Source organism: Anthonomus grandis, chromosome 5 (assembly GCF_022605725.1).
Source record: "Anthonomus grandis grandis chromosome 5, icAntGran1.3, whole genome shotgun sequence".
NCBI lineage: Eukaryota > Metazoa > Arthropoda > Insecta > Coleoptera > Curculionidae > Anthonomus > Anthonomus grandis.
In genome coordinates this window covers 30,989,363-31,013,822 of record NC_065550.1, presented here as the reverse complement: position 1 = coordinate 31,013,822, position 24,460 = coordinate 30,989,363, and the positions used below count along the sequence as shown (strand labels likewise).

General features: G+C 32.1%; 2 protein-coding genes across 3 annotated transcripts in view; one reads left to right on the top strand and one right to left on the bottom strand.

The window, feature by feature from the left end:
• Positions 1-856: 856 nt before the first annotated feature.
• Positions 857-14,667, bottom strand: LOC126736733 (transcription elongation factor B polypeptide 3). Its single transcript, XM_050441256.1, has 9 exons — positions 14,315-14,667; positions 14,089-14,191; positions 13,108-14,033; positions 12,873-13,054; positions 5,008-5,099; positions 4,794-4,939; positions 4,539-4,739; positions 1,295-1,433; positions 857-1,090 (listed from the first exon to the last, which is right to left on the bottom strand). The coding sequence occupies exons 1-9, from the start codon at positions 14,402-14,404 to the stop codon at positions 1,002-1,004; spliced, it is 1,968 nt and encodes a 655-aa protein (XP_050297213.1). The 5' UTR covers positions 14,405-14,667; the 3' UTR covers positions 857-1,001.
• A 130-nt stretch (positions 14,668-14,797) lies between these two features.
• The window catches only part of LOC126736728 (uncharacterized), a 43,645-nt gene continuing 33,982 nt past the window's right edge, over positions 14,798-24,460 (top strand). For both annotated transcript variants that reach the window (XM_050441242.1, XM_050441241.1), the window contains exon 1: positions 14,798-15,121. In XM_050441242.1, coding sequence (XP_050297199.1) covers positions 15,076-15,121 — 46 coding nt within the window. In that variant the 5' untranslated portion in view covers positions 14,798-15,075. The remainder of the gene's footprint in view (positions 15,122-24,460) is intronic.

Genomic DNA, 24,460 nt, shown 5'->3' with positions numbered 1-24,460 from the left:
TTTTAAAAATCAATAGTTTGATTTGTTTTTTTTTTATTAGAGTATAAGTTTTCAAACCAAAATGACTCCCCTGAAGATTGACCCACGAGCCGCCACTGGATACTACAGAACAAAATATGTGAATTGAACCAAACATAGTGTCAATGTTACAATATTCCTTATTGCTTGAAAAGCATTTCAGATTTTGGCAAAAAACTCGGTATAGGAAGATTTTCTAGTATGGGAAACAAGAGTCCGTTAGTTTTTATGGCCAAACTTCTAGAGGGCTCCTCTTACAATGCTATTTCGGTAAATAACTTATCATAACTTTTTTGTGCTACCCTGGATACAACAAACTTATTTTCTCCTATTTCCACAACAAAAAAGTTCAGTTATTAAATGAGTCTAAAATTAATAGTTTTAGAGATATTTGTTTTTAATATTACCAATGCATTATAAATAATGACTTTTATTTAAAACCGACATTTATATAATGTCATATAATAAGTAAATAGAATAAGTCTTTTTATGTAGCAATTAAATAATTTTGTGATTTTGATATTTTTGGGAAATATAATGAATTTCATGATCAACCATAGTAATACTATATATCTTGCATCATTTAGACAGGAAATGGAAAAGAGCTGCCAACCTAATGTTATTCTTTCAAATAAATGTTAAAGAGATTAATTAGCCAAAGAAGTGCCCTTATAAAAGATCTTCAGCAATACCAGTAAAAAATCAGTTAAACCCTCAGTAACTAACTCATTTTTTCATATTTGATATATCATTACGATATTTATTTCTGATGGCATCATAAGGAAGACTTATTATAGTACTGATATCAAATATGTGGTTTATAAAATAAAAGTCCCAATAAAATAAAAACATGCTATATATTTGTAAATATTTCTTCATTCTAAAATCATCAAGTCCTAATGTTAAAAATTACAACCAGGCTAAATAAGCCTAATCCCCTCGTATCGTACGAATAAATTAAAAATTTTTAAAACTACGGTCCACTACCGACGTCCAAAGCGGTTTTTCAATAGGGACAAGGTTTTGGCCATCAGCGGGGCCTTTTTTGGTTTCAAATTTGACGGCGTATACGCTAAAAATAGAAAAAAAATATTAGAGAATTTAATTTCGTCAGTTGTACGCTGTAATTGAATACATGTTGTTGTTCCATTTGACTTTCCTGATATATTAGAGAAGTCCGTGTGTTTTGGCGAGAAGTAATAAATATTTAACAGATTATATTGTATATAAAGGTTGAATGTTCATATATCTTCATGGCGGTTACATAAATACATACCGGGTCTTTCCACGGCTGCTTTTCCGGGATTCGGTACGGCCGTTTTACCCGCTTCGCCGGATTTTGCCAGCAAACTTAGTCGCTCCGATGGGGTCTGTGATGGTTTTTTCATTGCTGCCATTGCTGTCCCGTTTTTAGCCTGAAATTTAAAAAAATAAAGAGAAATCCCAAGCAAAAACAGAAGAAAACAAGAGAAATATTTGCAGTAGGTATCATCGAACTCCATCTAATAATCAGAGAGAGAAGTTAAATGATTTTTTTAAATAGATAATATACATAAAACTATTTTAATTATACTACAATTATTCACGTAAATATCACCTAAGGCCTCTTCCTTTATTGTAAATAAAAAGCAAAGAATCACTTTCTATGCCTAAATTTAAAACTGCTCTATTAAAAACGTCATTTACATTTAACGCTATTAAACTCTATATACAACTATATTCCTAATCAATTTAAAATTTTAAATATTAATAAATTAAATTTCGTATTTTCCTCTCTTAAGCGCAAATTAAGTATGTTCAGTCTTGTCAAAGTTTAGACATTCAAAAAGCATGTTTTATTGTACCAATGATCTGTGTAATCCCTTCTCTTTGTATTTCAATATCACCTATTTTTGTTTTTCTTTTTATTATTTTTCTTTAGACGTTAGCTGGATGATTCAGTATGTAAAATTATATTTATGTATATGCTATCTATTTTCAATGATTAAGCAAGAGTAGCCCAAGGACTAGACTTCGCCATTATTTTCTACGTATTGATTAACTATGTATGTATTTGTTTTTTGGATTTAAATAAAAGGACATTATATAGTAATAATAACTTACATTATATAGTAATAGTAAACTATAGTAATAACTATAGATAACATTAAAATTGCAGTCAAAAAAAAATTGAAACCTAGAAAATCTTTCCGGCCAGATAAGATTAAAGTTAATATTGAAAAACTTACTCGAAAAAGGGTTATGTAACAACATTTGTTAAATCTCTGAAAATGAAGAGTTGGTTTGGAATTAATTTTAGGAAAATTAAGTGCACTTATTTAAATTTCGGCTTGCATAATTACTATAAAAAATCTTCTACTAGACTAGACATATTATTTCCCTTGATAATTAGATATGTTAAACCAATTACACAACTAACTGCATTTTTAGCGATTTCATCTTCTTGTTCTCCACAAGTCGGCATATTTTTAATCAAGTTCAGTCAAAAAATGCAGATACACATACCCTATATAGGACAATTTCATTTCACAATTAAAAGATAGATTCCATTCCAATTTACAGGACACTTAGATATGCTTCAGAGCTACAAAAAACTATTCCTCAAATAATTTTTGATGAAACAATAATTAACTTGGACCTTAGAACATTGAAAGGCCTTTCAACTTGGATAAATTTTTAATTTCTTCCAGGTAGTCAAAGAAGGAATGACTACTAAAATGGTAAAATGGTGCCTGGAAGAATTAAATAAAAGGATTTTATTGGAATTTTAAAGAAATACTGATAACTGGGAACATATTCTGGAGATGGATGGGAAAAATCTTTAATTTATTCCAGGCAGTTAGACATTTCTTAAAATATCTGCAAGAATGAATGAATTTATTGGAATTTTAAAGAAATGCTAATAACTAGGAATATATTTTGAATATAGAATAGAGATTATATATGTGGTAATCAAGACAGCACTGGTATTCTTGTGAGTGTTAGAGATATTTTTCAACTTTAAAAATGAATTAAGTGTTTTTTTTAAGAAGTACGATGGCTCAGGATAGACTCAGTACTCTTACCATGCATTCAATAGAAAAAAACTTGGACAGAATATTTTAGATTTTTACAATCAAGTGACTGAAGTATTTTCTGCCTCAAAAAATTTACGAATATATTTTAAATATAAACAATCTGATATGATTTTGTAGTTTTTGGTTCTCTCGTATATACACGCGGATCATCTATGCCGCCCCTTTTTTATTGCTTATTTCATATTACCATTTAATTTGCTTTTCCAAATACTGACATGTCAAAAATTGAAATACAAAGTATGAAGTATCGTTCAATAGAATTTGAGCACCACTTGCCATTCTGTCATTCAATTCAGCACCAAGTGCTTTCTACGTTCTGAAATTTTCGGTAACACGTTTTAGCTTCCGAATCAAAAATTCGCGACGAAAAAACTCCCGACAAATTTTCAAATTTATTCCAGGCATTTAAAGTTAATTCATATTGTTTTCAAACATTGAAACTCATTCCTTTAAGACAGTTAAGATTTTTCTTCCAGGATTTTAAGTTATTTTAAGACATTCCTTCTTAATAATTGGAGCAATGTCTTAAAGTCAGTTAAAATCTTAGCTTACTTCTGCCAGGAACTAAAAGTGATTTCCTGTATAGTCCAGACTTTTGAAACAATTTTTCTAATTATTTATTTATAAAGTCTCTATGCCACTTTATAAAATTTTGAGCATCACTCGCCATTCAATTCATCAAACTTCGACAATGTTTAAAATCATTAATGAAAATTCACAAAATTTTCAGTTTTAAATAAACACTTTAAGAAGGTTTTGAATACTTATCGTATATCAACTGGAACGTTTTGGACATTTTAAAGTCATTTTTCTATCTCTTCACTCATTTTATTCAAACATTTATTTTAATTGAGCTACTAAGAGTTTCTTCCTGGTATTTAAGTCATTTTTCGGAATTGTTGTAGCATTGCTTAAATTTTTAAAGTAATTTCTTATATACTTCAAGTTACTTGAGTCATTTTATTTGAGATAGTTAAAGTCACGATTTATTTTATTTCCGGAATCTAAAGTATATTAAGTCTAAATTATTGAAAGCCATTCCCTCCAGGCAGCTGCAATTCAAAAGGTTCACTTCTTCCAGGAATATTGTTTAAATTTTAATCCAGGCATTTGAAGCCGTAGATCTACTTATAATTGACTTTATCAAAGGCCTTACTGAAATTTGTATAAACAGCCCGAGTTCCACTCCCTTTTTCAAATGAAAATGGTAAAAGATTTGTCTCCACTGAATGCCCTTTGGCAAAGCTATGATGAATAAAATGAAACGATTAAAGGCAGATTTAAGTATTGAGCAAACATAATAAATTTGCAATTTTTTTTACAAACTCATTAAATTTTTTATGATTGGTTGCAACATAAATGGTTTTATTAGCATGTAAAAAAAAGTGAGGTACAGGACAATAATACAATTGAAAGGCTTAGTTAGATATTCGATACTCTCACCTGTTTTCTAGCGATATTCCTAGGTGGTTTAACAAAACTATCCACGTACGCCAGCTTCGTTTGTCTAACCGGCATCGACGTGTCCTGACTATGTTTAATATTGGCCGTAAGTGCCTTCAATTTGGCCTCACGCTCGTCCAGACAGCGCATGTACATGTCACGCCAAGTCTCCAACTCTTCGCGTTTTTTATTACGAAACTCCTTAATTAAAAAAATTAGTATTTGCATAACTACATTGGCATTTTTTTTTAGTACCTTATGACAATGCAACTGCCATAACTCGTCGGAATCATCCATAAGATAGGGATTGTGAAATTCCAATTGATAGAGCTGATCGGGATTCGCCTTCTCCAAAATGGGTTTTAGTATTGAATATGGCACCCCTCCAGTATATTCCAATGCTAAAATTATTGGTTTTATTATTTAAACTTGCTCTATTCTGGTTATAAGGTAATGGGATTATATTTACCATCTAAATTATCTTGCAAGACGCGACTGCATATCTCAAAGAGGGTAGGAACTTTGGTGTAACCGCATTTGACTCCAGAATATACTTTAGTCCTAATAGAAAAGTATTTTAAATTATAAGTGGGTTATGAATCAATTGATTTTGTTAGTGAATAGTGAGTGAGTCGAATTCAATAGTGTCTCTTTTTGCAGGTAGTTGGATACATATTGTTGGGATACACGCAAAACACTTTAAGCATATTTATTATACATTTTTCACCTCAATTCCAGTTGAGTCCAGTTTTTTTATTTTGGTATTTTCTTTTGTAAATAAATTTATAGAACACGTCATATGTCAAATTCGGTAGTCAAGCCATGGAGGAGAAGAGCAAAAATGTAGTTATCGTAGGCATAAAGGCCAACGAGCAATGTAAGGATAACGTTTTAAAAACTTTTAAAAGTTTAAATGTAACTATATCTGAAAATGATTTTGTTTTAAAGGCTCCTCCTAGTGATAAATCCATTAAAATGCCAATAATTGTATCCTTCGAAAACCTTGCATTAAGAAACGAAATTTCGGAAAAACGGAAATTAGTATCATTAGACACAAACATCTGTAATATTCAGTCCGAAATAAAAACAAAAATTTATATAAATCCTGACCTGCCTAAACACACACGCGATCTGTTTCTTAAAGCACGGGAAATTAAGGAATTTGGCTACGAATTTGTATGGTGTAAAAACGATAGCATTCTTGTAAGAAAAAAGGAAGGCGAGCCGGTGATCAGTATCATCACTGCTGCTCAAGTAGATAACTTAAAAATGTAAATATATATTTTTTTTTTGCAGCTATTGTTTATTTCTATTTATGTTTATATTTTGAATTAAGGTTCGATGGCTTTAAACCGTAATAACCTTAATATTACTAATGCAAAAATTGGTCATATAAACGTTAGATCTTTAATTCCTAAATTTCAGCTTATCAAAGACTATATCCTTTGAGATTGAGATTTGAGATTTGTTTCCTAGAAGAAACTTCTTCTAGAAAATATATTTATTTTCACAATATATCAGTTATTACAATAGAATGATATTATTTAATTATTTCAAAAATTAAACTATAGCTATATCTAATACAAGTCTTAGTACTCAACACCTAGAGGTAAAAACCTCTGTATGTGCGTAGTAAAGTTTTCTAATAATTTGAAACATTTATTTGTAATATTATTCTACACCGTGAAAACCAAAACAAAAATAATTCTACTATAACAATTTGCATATACAATCAAAAGATTAGTAATGTTAACATCATAGATCTCCTAAATCTACCCAAATAGACATAAAATCACAAAAACTAGTTAAAAATCCTTACAAATTGATGGTGATTTTCAAAGATTACATTCTTTGTTAGTAATTTAAATCTTTTCATTCTAGAACATATTTTTACCTCTCTTGGTAATAAGTTATAAAGTTTTGGGCCAAAGTAGTTTATATACCTCAGATTAAGATTATTTAAACTTGTCGGAATTTTTATGTGCTCGTGATATCTTGCATTTGTTTCATAGGAATGATCTATCAAAATCTTTAAGTTAGGTTGAGTGTGTATATAGGAACATGTTGTAAGTATATATAACGATCTAATATCTAGAATATCTTTATTAAAAAGCAAATGAGAAGGACATAAACGGTTTTTCTTAAGAATTATTTTTAAAATGTACTTCTGTATTATATTTAACTTATATAAGCTGTTATTATAAAGTCCTCCCCACACCAGTATTCCGTATTTTAAAATTGACTCTACAAATGCTTTATAAATGATAGTGAGTGTTTTTTTATTCAAAAATTCTCTTAGCAAGTAAAATTTATGAACAAGTTTTCGGACTTTGTTGGAGACATGATCAATATGTGTTTTCCATTTTAAATTTTTGTCGATTATAATACCGAGATATTTTGTAGATGAGGTCTCCTTAATGCAATCATCATTAAATAAAATCGAGGTATACTCAGGTCTATTTACACTAGTCAAAGAAAAAGCTATGTAATTAGTTTTTGTTAAATTCAAAGTTAGTTTAGAAGTTTCTAGCCAGTTTTTTATTTCTACTAATATGTTCATGGATTTGTCCCTTATGCTTTCCCAAGAATCTCCCGAAACAACAATTGCCGTGTCATCAGCATAAGATACTGTTAACCCATCAATCTGTAATTTTAAAAGGGAGTTTAAATATGTTATAAATAATATCAGGCCTAAGACCTTTCCTTGAGGAATGCCAATTTTTATTTTTCGTTTTTCACTCAACACATTATTTAGCCTTACCATCTGATGCCGTTCCGACAGATAACTAGAGAAGAGCTGAAGGGCTCTTCCCCTTATTCCATATCTTTCAAGTACATTGAGAAGATCCTTATGAGGGACGGTATCAAATGCCTTGGCAAGATCCAAAAATACCGCTAAACACCTTTTATTTGAGTTTAAATTATTTACAACCTCAGTTATTAACCTATGCATCGCATCTTCTGTACTACATGCCTCAACAAATCCAAATTGGTTTGTGGATAATACATTGTTTAGTTTAAAAAAGTTTATTATTCTATGTTTTATGCATTTTTCACAAATTTTTGAAATGTTACTAATGAGGCTGACAGGTCGATAATTATTTATTAAGGTTTTGGTACCTTTTTTGTGAATGGGAGTTACAATTGTAATTTTAAATTGTGAAGGTATTTCACCTGTTTCTAAAATTAAATTTAGTATATGTAAAAGTGGGTTTATAATTTCTAAATGGGTCTTTTTTATAAGATCGGCCCTTATACCATCATGTCCAGGGGAGCTATTCGTTTTTAGTTCTGAGATGTATTTTATTAGTTCATTTTTTGTTATTGGGATTAGGTAAACGGAGTTTGTTATTGGAGGCTCCAATTGTTGAACATATTGTGGTGGTGGAATTGCTTTTTCCATGTCAACCCCTATATTAATGTAGTACTCATTACAATAATTAGATGCCTCAACTGGACTACTGAAATTTGCATTATTTTTATTCTTTATATTTAGAAAAGTGTCTTTGTTATTACAATTTTCATAAGTGGCATCTTTGATTATTTCGTAAAGTTTTTTCATGTTATTTTTGTTAATTTCTATTTGATTTTTGTAATATTGATTTTTTTGTTTATGTATAAGTTTGTTTAAATTATTTCTGTAGTCTTTATATGTTTTTTCTAGAATGGGACAATAATTTTTTGATAATTTTTTCTTCATTTTATCCCTTGTTCTGATTGAGGTAATAATACCATTAGTAATCCATGCTTTAATTTTTTTGTATTTTGGATTTTTTAGAACGTAAGTTTTTGTTGCATCTGCTAACAACTGTTGGTATTTTTCTAAAAAAATGTTTGTAGCAATTTCAGAGTTATTTTCATTTAATACAATTGACCAATCAAAATTCTGTAGAAACTGTTTAAATTTAGAGATATCAATTTTACTTCTTTTTTTTCTGTGTTGATGTTAAATTTTCCTTTGGTTCTTTTTGGCTTATATGAAGCATTATTGGGCTATGATCTGTGATGTCCTCTTCTATAATATAAGATTTAAAACATAATATATTGGACTTTCATTTTTGATTTATAAACAAATGATCAAGGCAACTTTTTGAAATATTTCTTGTTACTGAATTAATGTATGACTGAAAACCAAGAGCATTCATCATAGCATGATAACTTGCTACTTGGTTATCATCTTTTTCTAATAAATTTATATTAATGTCTCCCACAAAAATCTCTATGTTCGAAAATTTTATTGTTTCCAGAAAACAGTGTAAATCACTTATAAAATTAGACTTAGGAATAGGGGGTGGTTTATATGTTGCTGTTAGGCCAATAGAATAACCATTTATTTCAAAATTTATTCGGCTTAATGTTGCCATAGAATTCGGCAATAGAGTAAAAGAAAACTCCACATTGAAATGTTCCTTGACAAGTATAACCACACCATCATTCTTGTTGTAGTTTGCTTCATTATAAAAAACATTTTACCCCGGAATGTTACAATGGTCTACTGTTGCGATTTGATAGGTTTCAGTTAGTACAATGACATCTATATTTTGCAATTTATAAGTTTCTAAAAAAGTAATTAGGTTGTCAATATTCTTATATAGGCTTCTAATATTAAAATGAATTAAACTTATTAAACATTTTTTATTTTTAAGACATTCTAACCTCTTTTCGTCCACCATTTCCCCTTGAATGTCACTTTCCATACTTAGTTCCTCTAAAATAGCATCTTGGTTGTTAAGTACCATTTATTTATGAATAGTCAATTTTACTTCTCAAAATTCCTATTTGATATTTCAAAGTTGGGCATTCCTGGTCGAGAGCTGAGTGATCCGTTTTGAGTTTAAGCTTGTATTTCTGGTTAGCAACCTTACAATTTATACATAGTATAAATTGTAAGGTTGCTAAACTGTAATCCTACTAAATAAGTTTGACATTTTTGCCGTCACAGAATCTTGGCTCTCGGGCTTTATTGATGATGAGATGTTACAAATTGAAGGTTTTCGCTTGGTTAGGCGCGACCGTACCATAGGTAGAGGAGGCGGAATTGTAGTCTATGTGAGAGATACCATAAAATATTCTATTTTAAATGATTTTGACTACAATTTTTCTGAGCAAATATGGATACAGTTTAAAACTAAGGGTGTTCTAAGCACCATAGGTGTTTTCTATAGGCCCCCGGGTCTTACTAATATAAATGATTTTATGACTGAGTTTGAAACTAACATTTGTAGATATCTTTTGTCGTGTGACAATCTCCTCTGTCTTGGCGATTTTAATATAAACGTAAATAACTTGGAATCTATCCATACGCAAAGGTTTCTTCCTCTACTTCAGGTATACAGCTTAAGTCAAATTATCAATGAGTTCACTCGGCCTGGCTTAGCTGGAAACGGCTCCCTCTTAGATTTGATTATATGCTCAAACATAAATTTTGTACAGAATAGTAGTGTTGATTCAAATTTTCAGGTATCAGATTATTTTGTCGTTTTATGTAAAGTACGTCTTATGATTTTCAAACCTCCAGCCTTCCTATTAACTTACAGGGATTTTAATCATTTTATCCATGATAATTTTTTCCAAGATTTATTAAATTCTCGATTAGATGACATATTTTATATGGAAGATATTAATGCTAAAGTTGATAGGTTTAATGATTGTATACTTAATCTTTTTAATATACATGCGCCATTTAAAACGGCCAGAATTACTAAAGGAAGGACTCCTTGGATCACAGATAATATCAAACATCTTATTTATCTTAGAAATGGGGCCTTGTCCAAGTACAAAAGACAAAAAACTGAATTAAATTGGGAACACTATCGCCAACTTCGGAACCAAGTGACAGCGGCTGTTGAAATAGAGAAGAAGTGCTATCTCAATAACACCTTACAAAAGGGTGACTCCAAAAATAACTGAAAGGTACTACGTCAGCTGAACATACATTGCAAGCCTCAAAACACCATTCCTGACCACTTGGGTGACCCTGAAATCATAAATACCTTTTTTATAAATGCTGCATCTTCCAACGCGCCTAATCCAGAAACGTTGTCTTATTATCTACTAAATGTCAAGGAAGGGGTAGGAAACTTCGAGTTTCAGCTAGCAACGATTGAAGAAGTTAAATCTACTTTATTCTCAATGAAATCTGAGGCCATTGGGACAGATGGTATAGGCTTGTCGATGCTGCTCCACTGCTGTCCATATATTCTTCCATTTCTAGTGCATCTTGTTAATTGTTGTATTGAATCTTCAACTTTTCCCGATTCTTGGAAGTCCTCATACCTTATCCCTATTCCAAAAGTCCCTTCTCCAACTGAATTATCCGACCTTAGGCCTATTAGCATTCTCCCTGTCATCTCAAAAGTTTTAGAGAGGGTACTGGAAAGCCAAATCAGAACATACGTAAACAGATTTGATATCTTGCCGGTTATTCAGTCCGGGTTTCGAAAACACTTCAGCTGCTCTACTGCTCTTCTAAAAGTAACTGACGATATTATACAGTCAGCTGATTGTAATGAGTTAACAATCTTGACTCTACTTGATTACTCCAAGGCCTTTGATAAGTTAAATCACCAACTATTACTGGCTATACTAAAATTCTTAGGTTTTGGGGAGAGTGCTCGCTCTCTAGTTCGGCAATATTTGACCGGTCGAACTCAGATAGTGAAGCTCAATGGGAAGCAATCCTCGGCTATGGATCTCTCTTGCGGAGTACCACAAGGGTCTATTCTTGGTCCTCTATTCTTTACCCTGTATACGTCAATTGTGTAAGAGTCTCAAATATTCAAAAGTCCATCTATATGCCGACGATACACAGGTTTATTTCTCTTTTCCTACTAACAAAATCTTAGAAGCTAATGATAAGGTATCTTACGACCTTAACATGCTAGCAAAGGCATCGGAAAAACATTGTTTGAGTTTAAACCCAAGTAAATGTAAGGTTCTTCTTTTTGGTAGGTTGCATTCCAGAGACACATATAAGAAATTTGTTCAGATTAAATTGAATGGTCAACTAATAAATTGTAGTAATGTGGCTAGGAATCTTGGAGTTTTATTAGATGTTAAGTTGAGGTTCACTGAGCACATTGATCAATGTATTAAAAAAGCTTTTATTAACCTTAAGCTACTTTATAGTCAGAGGCATCTCTTTAATAAGGAACTAAAAAAAGTTTTATGTGACAGTCTTGTATTGTCCCATTTCACTTACTGTAATGTTTTGTATGGCCCCTGTCTTTTGATAAGTGATATAAAAAGAATACAGTACATTCAAAATTTTTGTGTAAGGCTAATTAATGGAATGAGAAAATTTGATAGAGGTGTGAGTAGTGAGTTACGCTTGATGAGATGGCTAAATATGAGTGAAAGGAGGTTACTACATAGTCTTGTTCTCTTTAATAAAATTGTCTTTAAAAAATGTCCTAATTCCCTTTATCAGAAAATTAAGTTTAGATATGACGCTCATGTTTTGGACTTAAGAAATAAGCATTTTATTACACCTCCTCTTCATAAAACTGTTTTATTTGAGAGGAGCTTTAGTTACTGTATTCATCTGTAATATAATAAAATTCCTCCTGAGTTAAAATATATTTCACCTTCTATATTTAGACGAAAGATAGGCAGTTATATTACTGATCTCTGTTAGCCTAGAGTGTTGTTAAATATCTATTCTTTAACTTATTGTAAATTTCATAAGTCTGTGTGGTTATCAAACGTTGTAATGTTAATTGGTTGTGCATATAGGCAGTTAGAACTTAATATTTTGTAACTATGCAATTATTTAAGATACATTTTGAAATTCTTTGTAATATCTAACCGCAAGCTGATTTGTATGGTTAAGCTAGGATGTAAGCTTTAACTTCGCCATTTAGAATTTACCAATTGTAAATTTTAATAAAGACATTATTATTATTATTATTATTAAAAAAAAAACTGAACATTATAAAGTTATTAAATAATTAATTTATTATTTTAACACAAATTTAGTAAAATATGTATTTAGTATAAAAAATTTAGTTTCCATTATATTTCAGGTATTTTAAAAACAATTTTAAATTGATTTCCATCTAATTAGAATAATTGTTTTATCAAAAAATGGCTAAAATACTGTATTTAATTTTTCAACTGCCGTCAAATTTATATTTAAATATAAAAATAATTGCTATAAAAATGCGACTGGAATTTAATATATAATATATCCATTCTAATTATAATTCTTTAAATAAAGTAAATAAAAATTATAATTCAATTTGCAGAACAAGATGAGAATTTAAATAGGATCAAAATATTTTTCTATAAAAGTACCAAATATAATTTTACAAAAATTAAGTGATTATGCTTTACCTCTGATGTTTAGCTGAGATGACCCTACTTAAGGCCTCATCATCGGTCCATAATTTCCTATTTTGACCGTCCAATGGCGCATTTAATGGACGATAATTGGGCGTAATTGACGGCAATAAGCTGGACAAGTTTATGTCAAGGGGTTCCAAGTTGCTGGGGTTCCTTTTGAGCAAATCAGGCACCTGGTGAAATAAAAAATTAAATAGACCTTATTGAATTTAAATTTATTACTTACCTCTTCGTCATTGCTAACTTGAGTTCTTGGCTCCTGGTAACTCATACTCATACTGCTACTTCTAGAACTCTCTTTTTCCTTTGCAGGCTTGCTAACAGGTTTTTCAACAGTTTCAGGTGCACTAACTCGTTTTTTGTTAGTTTTAACCACTGGAGTAGATCCCAACATGTTTAAGACATCAGCAAAACTTGCTCCAGATTCGGAGTCAATGCCATTAACCAGTTTTTGAGTGGAAACACTCTTTTTTGAGGTGCTCGCAACTGCAGCAGGGGATGTTGGTTTGCTGCTTTTTGATGAAGATTTTTCACTTTTTCTCTCTTTGCTTTTATCTGAGTGCTCCTTTTTGTGTTTTTTTGTCTCTTGTACTTCTGGTGACACTTCTCTTTTTCTTTTTTTATCTTTTGAATGGTGTTTTTCAGTTGACTCATCTCTCTTGCTCTTCTTGTCTTTTGATTGGTGCTTTTCAGGGGTGTCTTCTCTCTTTTTTTTCTTTTCGGGTGATGAGTGTCTTTCTTTAGACTTTAAGTCTTTATGTGAGGTTTTATCTCTACTTGATGACTTGTGCGGCTTCCTTCTATCACTACTGCTATCACTAGACTCTGAAGATTCCGATCTCTTTGATGATTTCTTCTTTTTTTTCTTTTTTGAGTCGGAATCACTATCTTCAGTGCTACTTTTACGACTAGACTTTCTTTTTGATGAACTACTACTTTTCCTATCTCTACTTCTGCTTCTTCTTTTCTCACTATACTTGGATTTTTTTATTTTTTTTGAGGAACTATCACTATCACTATTCTCGGAAACAGCCATTGTTGTCTCAAGCTCAGTTTTTTCTTTTTCTTGTTGTCTCTTTTCTTCTTCTTCTTCCCCTTTTACTATAAGTTTCCATTTGTCAACTAAGTTTCTGGCACTTTCACCTACTGGGCCTTTAAACAAAATTTAAATAAATACAAAGAATTAGCAATATTACTTAAATATTACCATCAAACCTTTTCAACCCATTGACTGTCCGTCCTACCCCTGTTTGCTCTAAATGGCATACTTTTATAGAAAGTCTTCCCAGCTTCTCTATGCAATGCAAGAGCTAAAATATTTAAAAATTTGTTAACTAATGTATATGGGGGTAGGTGAATCTAAATAAAAGTTGAGAGCATGATAATTAATAATTAAACAGGATGTGACTTCCATCTGGTTAACCAACACTCACCTTATCAGTGTTTCCTGTCTTAGTATTCCTCTCTAAACTTTCCTGGTAATGTTTTATGGCCTTTATAAGCTTCTCCTCTAAATCAGCCATACTTCCTAATCTTTTTGAGTCGTTTTAATTCCTAAATAAGGCTTTTTCCTTACCTTATTGTGTGGATTATGGACTGGTAAGTACCCAGTCCTTTCCTTATCAGGTGTTTTTGTGGAAAATTTGGCGAAACATGGAACTGTCGTTATGATAGGATACTGAACATTAACCGACCAGTCCACCTTAGAGTGAACGTTGCAACGGTGGTACTTTGGTTGGAAACTTTTAAAATGTGTTTAGGAAAGTTTAGGAACTGACAACATCAAAAATCAGATGTTTTCTTCGGCCATTTTGAAACTTGTGTGACAGTGACAATCATATGACAAGTGACAGCGTCAACAGTCAAAAGCCATGAACAATATCAACAGTTTTTTGTATATAGTAAATAAACAGCACGTTTAGAACCGAAATCAAAAATTACACAAATGTTAAAAAAATTAAAAAACAATTCAGTTCAACGTATTGTTAGATGCTAAAATACTCTTGGGTACTGTCCTAGGTTACCTCAACGGGTTTCCTATTAAATTTCCATTTTATGATAAGGAAATTGAGTGAATTCAGCATAAAAAAGTTTCTATTCAATTTATGCTTAGACAAGCAGATTTTTCGCGTGAAAAAAACAACCTTAGATCCACTATTTGGATATTTTACTTGGGGGCCTCATTAGTTGCATCATGAGTTTTAAGTCCTATGGTAGTCGAGAGCCCCTTGATGTGAATGGTAAATATTTAACTCCTAGATTCTATCACTCACTGAAAAATCTTCCTATGCCCATTATCTTCTGTTATTTTTTTTACAATAGTCTTCATTGTTTATGCATTAATCATTTTTTTCATTTCAATTTTTTTGTAGAGAAACAGTACCCCTGAACTTTATTATCAGTATATAAAATAAACCAAAGAAATTCTAATCATAGTCTACAAAAAAGAATTTAAAATAGACATAAAAACTTTTCATGATTTTCCCAACAATATCTTTTAAACATAATATTAAGGCTTTTGTTTTTTACCACATTCTTAATATTTTCAGGGATTAAATTGTAAAATTTAGGCCCTAGGCTTGAGTTTCATAGATACGACAAATATTATTTGATTTTAATTCTTTATTACCATGCACAAAATTGCACACTGCAAGAATATATAACATTTTTATGTCATTTATTTCATTAGAATATAATTAATTTGAGGGGTATAATCGAGGTTTCTTTAAAATTATTCTTGAGATATAATTCTGACCTACTTTTAATTGATTTAGGTTGGGGTCATACATTCCACCCCACACAATAATGCCATATCTCAGAAGAAGATCCACTTGTCTGCCGTCCTTAGTTAAAATATCCTAACTCGCAAATCGATAAAACTGAGAAAATTGAGATTTTATGAAAACTAATATGCAGTCCTCATGTTTTGAAGTAATTCCCTGATTTCTTTTATATGCTTAGAAATTTGCTTTTTACATTTGTGGGTAAAGTTTAATAAGGGGCTTGATTCAATATTTGGTGAAATTTTAGAAAAAAAAGTTAGATAGGACTTTTTAACTTAGTAAAGTAATTATAATAATACCCGCCCTGGTTTTCTTTTGAAATAGTAAGAGACATAAAACAAAAACATAAATTTTGGATAAAATTTAGACGCTTTCATTTTCAACAAGATTTAATAAATTTTCGAGAATTGCGTTCTAAAATAAAAAGAAATGTTGAGCTGTCATACAAACAATACTGTGCGAGACTTGAGAATGATTTAAACTCGCAGCCTAATAACTTTTGGAAGTTAATTCGGAGTTCACAAAAAAATAACTCCCTGCCCCAAAATATGTTTGATCAACAAGGAACTTTGTTATCGGATCCGCAGAGTATTACTGATGCATTTGCAGCTTTCTTTCGGAGCTCATACACGACTTTTAGTTCACCTCAAGCCTCTAACTCTAATAATATTCAGACACCGTACCCGGAGTGCATAACCATAACTAGATTTACTGAAAACGAGGTATTAAGTGCTTTAAAAACTATAAAACCCACACCGATAGTTGGACCTGACAAAATACCCGCATTTCTTTTATCAGACTGTAGACATGTTTTTGCAAAACCATTAACAATTCTTTTTAACTTGGCCCTTAAACAAGAATGTTTTCCTGATCTTTGGAAGTCGTCTAAAATTGTTCCCATACATAAAAAGAATGACAAAAACATGGTTGAAAATTACCGGCCTATCACAATAATAAATAACTTCTCCAAATGTTTTGAGCGCGCACTTCATTCTGCTTTATATCCTAAAGTGGGGAGTCTTATAAATACTCGACAACATGGATTCATGAAAGGTAGATCTACCACTACAAATTTGATTTCTCTTACAGAATATATCACCGAATCAATAAATGCAAACTCTCAAGTCGATGTTATTTATACAGACTTTTCAAAAGCATTTGACCGACTAGACCACAACATTCTCATTAATAATTTCGACCTATATTATGGATTTTCTTCTTCTTTGTCAAATCTTTTACAGTCCTATCTTACCGAGCGACCACAACACGTGGAATGTTTTGGTCGTAGTTCGGTGCAGATAGTTGCCACTTCCGGAGTCCCACAGGGCTCAATTCTGGGACCACTTCTTTTCAACTCATTCATTAATACAATATCTGACCAACTTGATGTTAATAGCCTGCTGTACGCAGATGACAATAAACTATATATTAGAATTGACTCTATTTTGGATTGTGAGCGGCTACAAAATAATTTAAGTCTTTTGAATACATGGTGTAAAAATAATAATCTACCCCTTAATGCGGCTAAATGTAATGTTGTCTCATTTGGCTTAAAGAAAAACTTCATTACTTACAACTATACCATAGATGATGTTATTCTGCCTAGATCAACTGAATTTAGAGATTTAGGGGTGATCTTTGACAGCTCTTTCTCTTTTCAACCGCATATTTTAGATATTGTCAAGCGCAGTTATAGAATGTTGGGATATATCATCAGGAACTCGCAAAATTTTAATAATGTTCTTAGTCTAAAAATTCTGTACTTTTCTTATGTCAGATCAATATTGGAATATGCATCCCAAGTTTGGTCACCATATTATACAAATCATATTCATGAACTTGAAAATATTCAACGAAAATTTCTCAAATATCTTTGGTACAAGAGTGACGGAGTGTACCCAGAAATTGGTTTCCCACATCAGCGTTTATTGGAAAGATTTTCGTTTGCTTTGCTGGAGGATCGGCGAAAATCCGCTGATTTGCAATTTTTATTTAAGTTGGTAAATAATATTATTGATTCACCAGATCTATTGCAGCAACTAAATTTTCATGTGCCTCGCATATCAGCAAGGAATACATCAACTTTTTACCTATCAAGACCTAGAACCAACATTTGTAAATTTTCTCCTCTGCGCAGAGCATGTAACATACATGACTCTGTTCTGGATCAGTGTGACATCTTTAATTGCAGTTTGTCGGAAATTAAAAGGGTACACTTTTCCTAGATGTTTTACCTTTAATTTACTTTGTCTATATTTCTTTTAATACCATTTGCTTGTAATTATTGATAATATTGTATTCTTTTTGATTTTCTTAAGATACCTATGTTTTGTAATTTATTGTTGTAATTTTCCCACTCATTAATTGGAATTTATTCTGTGAAGTGGTGTAAATAAATAAATAAATAAATAAATAAATAAATAATAAAAAATATATATATATATTTGGACTGATTTTTATTAAAGACACAGGAGTTATATTTAAAATTAACATTATAACTAAATTACTAATAAAACATTAGAACATTAAAAAAAGGATAAAAGTAAATGATTATGAATGGAAATCAGTACTCAAAAAGTGCTTTACTCTTACTGGAAATCTACATTTTCTTTATTGTCAGTATCATTATTTAGGGAAACGGCTAATTCCTCCAGAATATCATTCAGTTAGCCGGAATAATAGGACGTAGCTTAGAAATCAGATCATGTTTACTTTTTAATTTTACACCTCGACATTGTGTTCGGCAAGAAGGTTTTGGTTCTTCCGAAAAGGCATTTTTGTAGTACAACACATTTTATCCCCTTTTAAAGTGAGAATGTACCATATTCTGCAAGTAAGTTTTGGGAACATTTTTTTGAAGCTTAAACTTGGATGAACAATCTTTCCATTCAAAAAAGTTTTGTATGTTCATCTCTTTTACATGGACCTTAGATGAGTTTGCCTTTTCTACAGCCAATTTAAAATCATTAAAATCGAATACCTTACCGTTTTCACCTTTTCAATAATTGTTCTATCTGGAACGAGTCCGCGGACGTAAAAGTGTGACCAGATTGAAAGTATTTTATTTCCAAATTCTCCAGTTCAGTCTCGATAGAGTTTACAACGTAAAGAAAAAAAAATAAAGCCCAATTTTTGTTTTGAGATGCACAGTCGTCAAGCCGGATCGTAACATAAGTCTCTGTTATATAAAAAAAAAGTTGAAATTAAATTTTTCTTATTTCGACCCGCAACCCCTTCGTGCCATATTATTGCCACTTGCCTAGCACTTTTCGAATATGCCCCTACTGGCACAAATGAATATTCTACAAACGGAATCATACTTAGGACATTTTAACTTAGAAAAAGATAGATAGGACATTTTAATTTGGGATTATCGTCTTTTCTGCACATCGAACAATATATTTAGGTGAATTTAAGGCATAAAAAATGTAGTTACGACTTTTTAATTTAGCCAAGGAGGTAGATACCATTTGATAGGTCAATAAAATTTAATAAGCCAAAAAAAGAGAATTTTGTAGTTAGGACGTTTTAACTAAGGAGGGCAGTAGTGCCTTATTAATCATAAGCTTATTAATCATTTAAAGCTCAAAATGCTGTGTAAAATATAAAACTTATGAATGAGGAATCTTATTTTTTTATTGAGATAAAGCACCAGCATGCTGATTAGGGTGGAGCGAAAAAATTTTTTTTTGAAACTTAAAATGCCTATATTACAAATTGGTGTGCAAAATTTCAGATTTCTACGACGTCACCTTTGGCTGCCCAAATAACCTTGAAAATTGACTTTTTATATTACGCGGGCCTTTTATATTCAAATTCAAATAGTTTATTGTCCAACAGGAAAATTCCCAATTACAAGACAATCGAAATAATTAAAATTAAAACAGTACAAGTTATAAGCACCTTAAATAAGAAGTACAAAAAAAATAATATAAGATCCAATATAGAGTGATAACAAAATTTAAAACAATAGCATAATTGTAAGAATATAAGACACATTAACCAAATGATAACAATCACAGAAAAATAATCAGGTATCATTCAAATTAAGAGAGGAACACATCCTTTTTTTAAAAACATATTCAGTGCTGCTAAAGATGTCGACATCTATAGCATTCATCTGATTATACCATGTACAAGCACGGCACAGTGGAGCTTTGCTGGACAGATGTTAAGTTATGTATTGTTAAGTTAAGAGAGGGATAAAATATATGGTGCCTCCTTGTATTGGCAAGAGGAACAAATAGAGGTAGCCTCTCTAAGAGCTCAGAACAATCATCAATTTTATTATTGCAAAGTTTATATAAAAATATCTGACTAAAGAGAATAGCATTTTGCTTTAGTGACAATTAGTTGAATCTATTCAGCAGGTACTCCTGTTCCACACCTCTCACTGGATATACTCCATCCAACTTAAAAGAAAGTAGCTTTAAAAATCTGCACTGTACATACTCCAGTCTGTTAACATGAACATCATAGATGGGGAACCACAACATAGAGCCATACATTAATTTAGACTTTACTAATGAATTGTACAATACAGTCAAGCTGGATATATTCTTAAATTGAGAAGTGGACCTTACTATAAACCAGAGGGATTTTAAGGCTGAACTAGTGACCTGTGCTATATGCTGGTTGAATATGAGCTTCTTATCCACTTCAATGCCCAAATCCTTCACTGAAGAACAGTCTAGCAACTGAGAACCACTCAATATGTATGGGTATAAAATCTCTTCATGAAGAATGGAAATTGTCATTTTTTTACATTTGTCACAGTTTAGGGGTAGTTTATTTCTTTCACACCATTCAAAGACCTATTTATGTCCTCTTGTAGCTTCAGGCAGTCCAGCATAGTACGAATAATACGAAACAACTTCAGATCATCAGCGAATAAAAGACAGAAACTCTCCACACAATCCACTAAATCATTAATAAATAGATCGAACAGCATTGGGGCGAGGTTACTGCCTTGGGGCGCACCACTCGAAGCCATGTAATACTCAGACCCAAAACCATTAAATTCAACATACTGAAGCCCGCCAGTCAAATATGAGATGAAGAACTCCACCAGACAAGGATGAAATCCAGCCAAAGCCAGCTTCCATGCCAGCAAACCGTGATCCAGCCGATCAAAAGCCTTCGAGAAGTCTGTGTACAGCACATCCATCTGGCTTTTCTGATTTATAGCTAGATATGCTGTTTCCAAGAAACAAGCCATATTAGTGACACTAGATCTTTTTTGAAAGAAACCATGCTGCTTTTCTGTAATTATGTGCTTAATTTGAGGAGACAATTTATCATGCACACATATCTCAAAGGCCTTTAAAAATTAGAGAGAATTGACACCGGTCTGTAGTTCTCTATTCTGCCATGGTCGCCACTCTTAAACACTGGACATATTTTATCCTTTTTCCACTCTTCCGGAAATGTATTGGTTTTGAGTGATAAGTTGAAGAAGATTTTACATAAAGATTTTAAAAAATGTGCCTGCAAGACCAAAGGGCCTGTAGCTTAACGGGATTTGCTGTTAGACTAGCGAACCACTCAAAAAAATGGCAATTGGCAATGTTGACGCCAAGATTAGTAAAATAATCCAAAAAAAATTAGAGCGTAAAACTAAGGAGGAAGAAAGAAAACAACGAGATCTCTTGAAAGAAACTGAAACAGATAACCAGTCGGAAGTACCTTCTTCTTCCAGTAAAATTATAGAAAAAGAATATTCCCAAGCAAATAGCGAAAGTTCTATAGAAGAAAGCTGCCCCTCAACTTCTCAAATGAGACTAAAACTTCCAAGTTTAGCGCAGGCTTGCGATAGAACAGGCGTATCCGATAGATCTGCCGCAATTATTGTACATGCAGCTCTAACAGATATGGGAATTTTAACCAAAGAAGACCCCTCCAAGATCGTCGATCGAAGCAAAATAAGAAGAGAGAGAACAAAAGCGCGTAGTGACCTAAAAAGAAAAGAAAAGGAAATATCATTTCCATTATATGGTTTATATTTTGACGGACGGAAAGACCAAACAATAACTCAAGTCAAAGGCGAAAATACATGTTCAAGAAAAACCATAATAGAAGAGCATATTGTACTAGTATCGGAACCAGGATCCACGTATTTAGGTCATGTAACTCCAACTTCTGGTCATTCGACCAATATCAAAAAAAGCATTTTAGAATTCCTAAAATAAACTCTCTAAATTACCTAATAAACTTTCCTGTGGACCTGATAAGATACCTGAGTACATGTTAAGCAGACTTAAATATAGTATATCACTTCCCTTGTTTTTGTTGTTTAATAGATCTATATCAGAGGGTGAGCTTCTAAATATATGGAAATTAAGCTATATAATCCCTGTGTATAAGTCTGGTGAGAGGGATCGCATTGAGAACTATAGAAGCATCTCAAGGCAGTCTGCTGTTCCCAAGATTTTGGATGATATTATATGTGATCAGCTTAGGTGGGCGTGCAAGGGGGTGTTTGATGAGAGGCAGCATGGGTTCATTAGTGGTAGATCTACCTCTACTAATCTTGTTTTATATGAGGTTGCCTTGCTGGAGGCCTTCGAGAATGGTTATCAAGTGGATTCAATTTATACTGACTTCTCGAAGGCCTTCGACAGGGTCAATCATGAGTTATTACTAGCAAAACTTAGTTCCCTTGGCTTTAGTGAAAGATCCCTAAGGTGGTTTAGAAGCATGCTGCTGGGTCGTGAGCAGCGTGTTAGGATTGGAGATTCTGAATCTGGAAGTATCTTGGTGACTTCTGGAGTTCCTCAAGGGGGACACTGTTCCCCATTGCTTTTTGATTTATTTCTGACTGACCTTGTAACGTGTTTAACTGACTGTGATTACTTAGCATATGCAGATGATTTGAAACTTTTCCGTGTTATTAAGTCACAGCGGGACTCTGATATCTTACAACACAATCTTACTTCTTTTGTAAAGTGGGCTAATATGAATGATCTCTCTTTAAATATAAATAAGTGCTACTCAATTGGATTCTCTAGACTTAAAAATAAAATGAATAATATATATACTATTGATGACATAGTACTTAGTTCTGTTGACTCAATGAAGGATTTAGGAGTAGTCTTTGATACTCAGCTGAAATTTGGAGAACACTGTGATCTTGTGGAGGGGAAGGCCTCTCAGATGTTAGGTTTTGTTTTACGAACTTGTCGTGACATGTCTATTTCTACTTTGGAGATACTTTATTGTTCATTAGTTAGAAGTCATTTAGAGTATGCCTCGATCATTTGGTCTCCTTTTTATAATTGTCACAAAATGCAACTTGAAAGAGTCCAAAAGAGATTTACCCGGTACTGTTCCTACAAGTTGAATATGCAGGATAACCTACTTAATATGGAGGCAATATTGGGACTTCAATCGTTGGAATCTAGAAGGATTCAAAGTGACCTCAGCTTTATGTATAGGGTTATTCATGGGCTTATTGATTGCCCTGCTCTCATCAACAGCTTTAATTTAAAGGTCCCTGCAGGCACCCTAAGGAGACATGAACTGTTTGCTTTACCAATCTGTCACTCCAACTATTCTTTACATTCTCCAATCTGTTGTAGACTTGCCTATTTAAACTCTCACCCTGAACTTGATCCATTTGCAAGCTCACTCTCTGGATTTATTGGTCAACTGGGTCAAATATTTTAATTTATTGTTTTCTCATTGTGTTTATTTCTTGTGTATATGTTTTGAAGACTGTCTAATTATATTCGTGAAAGTACTTTTATTATGTTAATTATACATCTTTTACTTTATTTAATATTGTAACCAAATCTTTTGTAAAATGGGGTTTCCCGTATATTGATTGAATAAATGAATAAATAAATAAATGAATAAAGAAGAGAAAAACATGGATCTTTCTAAACTTCAGGCTATTGGATGTGATGGTACAGTAGTCAATACTGGTGTAAAAAATGGAATATTGAGACAAATTGAAGTTTCTCTTAGACGACCTTTACAATGGTTCGTTTGTTTGTTACATGCAAACGAACTTCCTTTGCGTCATTTACTGCAAAATTTGGACGGCGGTATTGGGCCTAAACCATATAGCGGCGAAATAGGAAAACATTTGGAAAAATGTGAAAAAATGCCTGTTAAAAAGTTTGAAAAAATCGAAACTACTTTGCCTGCAATTACTCCAAGTGAACTTAGTACTGACCAGCTTTATGAAATCTGTACTGCAATTTCAACAGGAAACATTTCTTTGAGTTTGTCGCAGAGAGGACCAGGAAAATTGAATCATTCCAGGTGGTTAACTACAGCTCTGAAATCGAATTTTGAGATTATATGTTGGTACCGAAAATCCATCAACAAATCTTAAAATTTTAACGCAATATATTATGAAAGTGTATGCTGTTTCATGGTTTGAAATAAAATCTAAACCTTCCTGTAGGCATGGCAGCAAACATGTTTTTGGAATTATTCAAAAATCCAGATTCTTACCAGAAGAAATTAGAAATATTATTGATCCTGTCATTCAAAGAAACGGGTACTTCGCTCACCCAGAAAACATGTTGTTAGCTATGCTCTCCGATAGTAGAAAAGCAGTAAGAGAATTAGGTTTAAGAAGACTGCTAAAATGTAGACAACACAAGCCATTAGGACTAAAAGTACGTGAGATTAAGGTACCCTTATTAAATTTCAAGGCCACAGACTACATTGACCTAATTGACTGGCAGTCGATAACAATTACCGAGCCTCCCCTTACAGTGTCGATTTCCGATAGCAGCCTTATGGAAATGATCTTAGAAGGTCCAATTTTAAAGTTTCCATGCCATT

What these genes read in the sequence shown, in the direction of transcription:
- LOC126736733 (XM_050441256.1), bottom strand. Translation starts at nt 14,404, where the DNA reads ATGGCTGATTTAGAGGAGAAGCTTATAAAGGCCATAAAACATTACCAG. An exon ending in AGACAGGAAACACTGATAAG is followed by an intron (nt 14,192 to 14,314) that starts GTGAGTGTTGGT and finishes TAAATATTTTAG; the next exon opens with CTCTTGCATTGCATAGAGAA. An exon ending in GGAATATCGCTAGAAAACAG is followed by an intron (nt 1,434 to 4,538) that starts GTGAGAGTATCG and finishes TTTAAATTTCAG; the next exon opens with GCTAAAAACGGGACAGCAAT.